At 58.7% G+C, this 709-nt stretch overlaps 1 protein-coding gene across 1 annotated transcript; it reads right to left on the bottom strand.

Annotated features, from left to right (window-relative positions):
- Positions 1-5: 5 nt before the first annotated feature.
- Positions 6-679, bottom strand: LOC120510133 (erythroblast NAD(P)(+)--arginine ADP-ribosyltransferase-like; the record flags this gene model as incomplete). The annotated part of the gene is made up of 1 exon (XM_039725629.1): positions 6-679. A coding segment is annotated over exon 1 (636 nt), but the record flags the coding sequence as incomplete, so codon positions are not given.
- Positions 680-709: the final 30 nt, after the last annotated feature.

Genomic DNA, 709 nt, shown 5'->3' with positions numbered 1-709 from the left:
AAGGGTGGGATCAGCACCTCCTTCTCATGAGGATACTTGGAGAAGTTCTGAATTTCCACACCGTGGCACGTGTGCACCTGGAACACCGTGACATCCCCAAATATCTCAGCAGTTTTTTCACTCTGTGATGCTGACGAGAATTGACCGAATCGGACAATGTCACCATGCTCTGCCTTGAACTGGTACTTGCGCACCCCCCGGTACACGTTGTGACACTGCAGTCCCCTAGTGTCCCTCAGTGTCACCAGGGCCTGGGTCAGCAGGAAATGCAGCGTTTTGAAGTGGAAGTTGTCCCGGTATTCCTGGCGGGAGCGCCCAGCCGTGCGCACGGCTGGGTTGAAATTCTCGTACAGGTCATTCATCGTGTAGGCCATGAGGGCGATGGCCTGGGCTGGGGATGACAGAGGGGACAGAGGGGACCCCCGACTCTGCCACTCGGCTGTGGCCTTAGGCCAGGCCTGGGCAAAGAGAGGGTTCCTCTGGAACTCGGAGCTATTGAGGGCTGGCAACGCTGCGGTCATGGCAGGGCCACAGCCTCGGTACTGGTCATCAAAGGAGTCCTGGGCCATGTCCAGGGGAACCATCTCAACAGCTGTGGTGGCCATGGCCAGCAGTGCCAGGGTCTTCACCAGGGGGGCCATGGGGTGGAGAAGCCACAGGGAGCAAGGAGGGAAACTGGAGGACACAGAGGGGACACAGAGGAGACACA

The sequence above is a fragment of the Passer montanus genome, unplaced genomic scaffold, assembly GCF_014805655.1.
Source record: "Passer montanus isolate IOZ18808 unplaced genomic scaffold, ASM1480565v1 scaffold5501, whole genome shotgun sequence".
NCBI classification, from domain to species: Eukaryota; Metazoa; Chordata; class Aves; order Passeriformes; family Passeridae; genus Passer; species Passer montanus.
The sequence above is the reverse complement of the archived record's forward strand: the minus strand, read 5'-3'. Positions and strand labels throughout refer to the sequence as shown.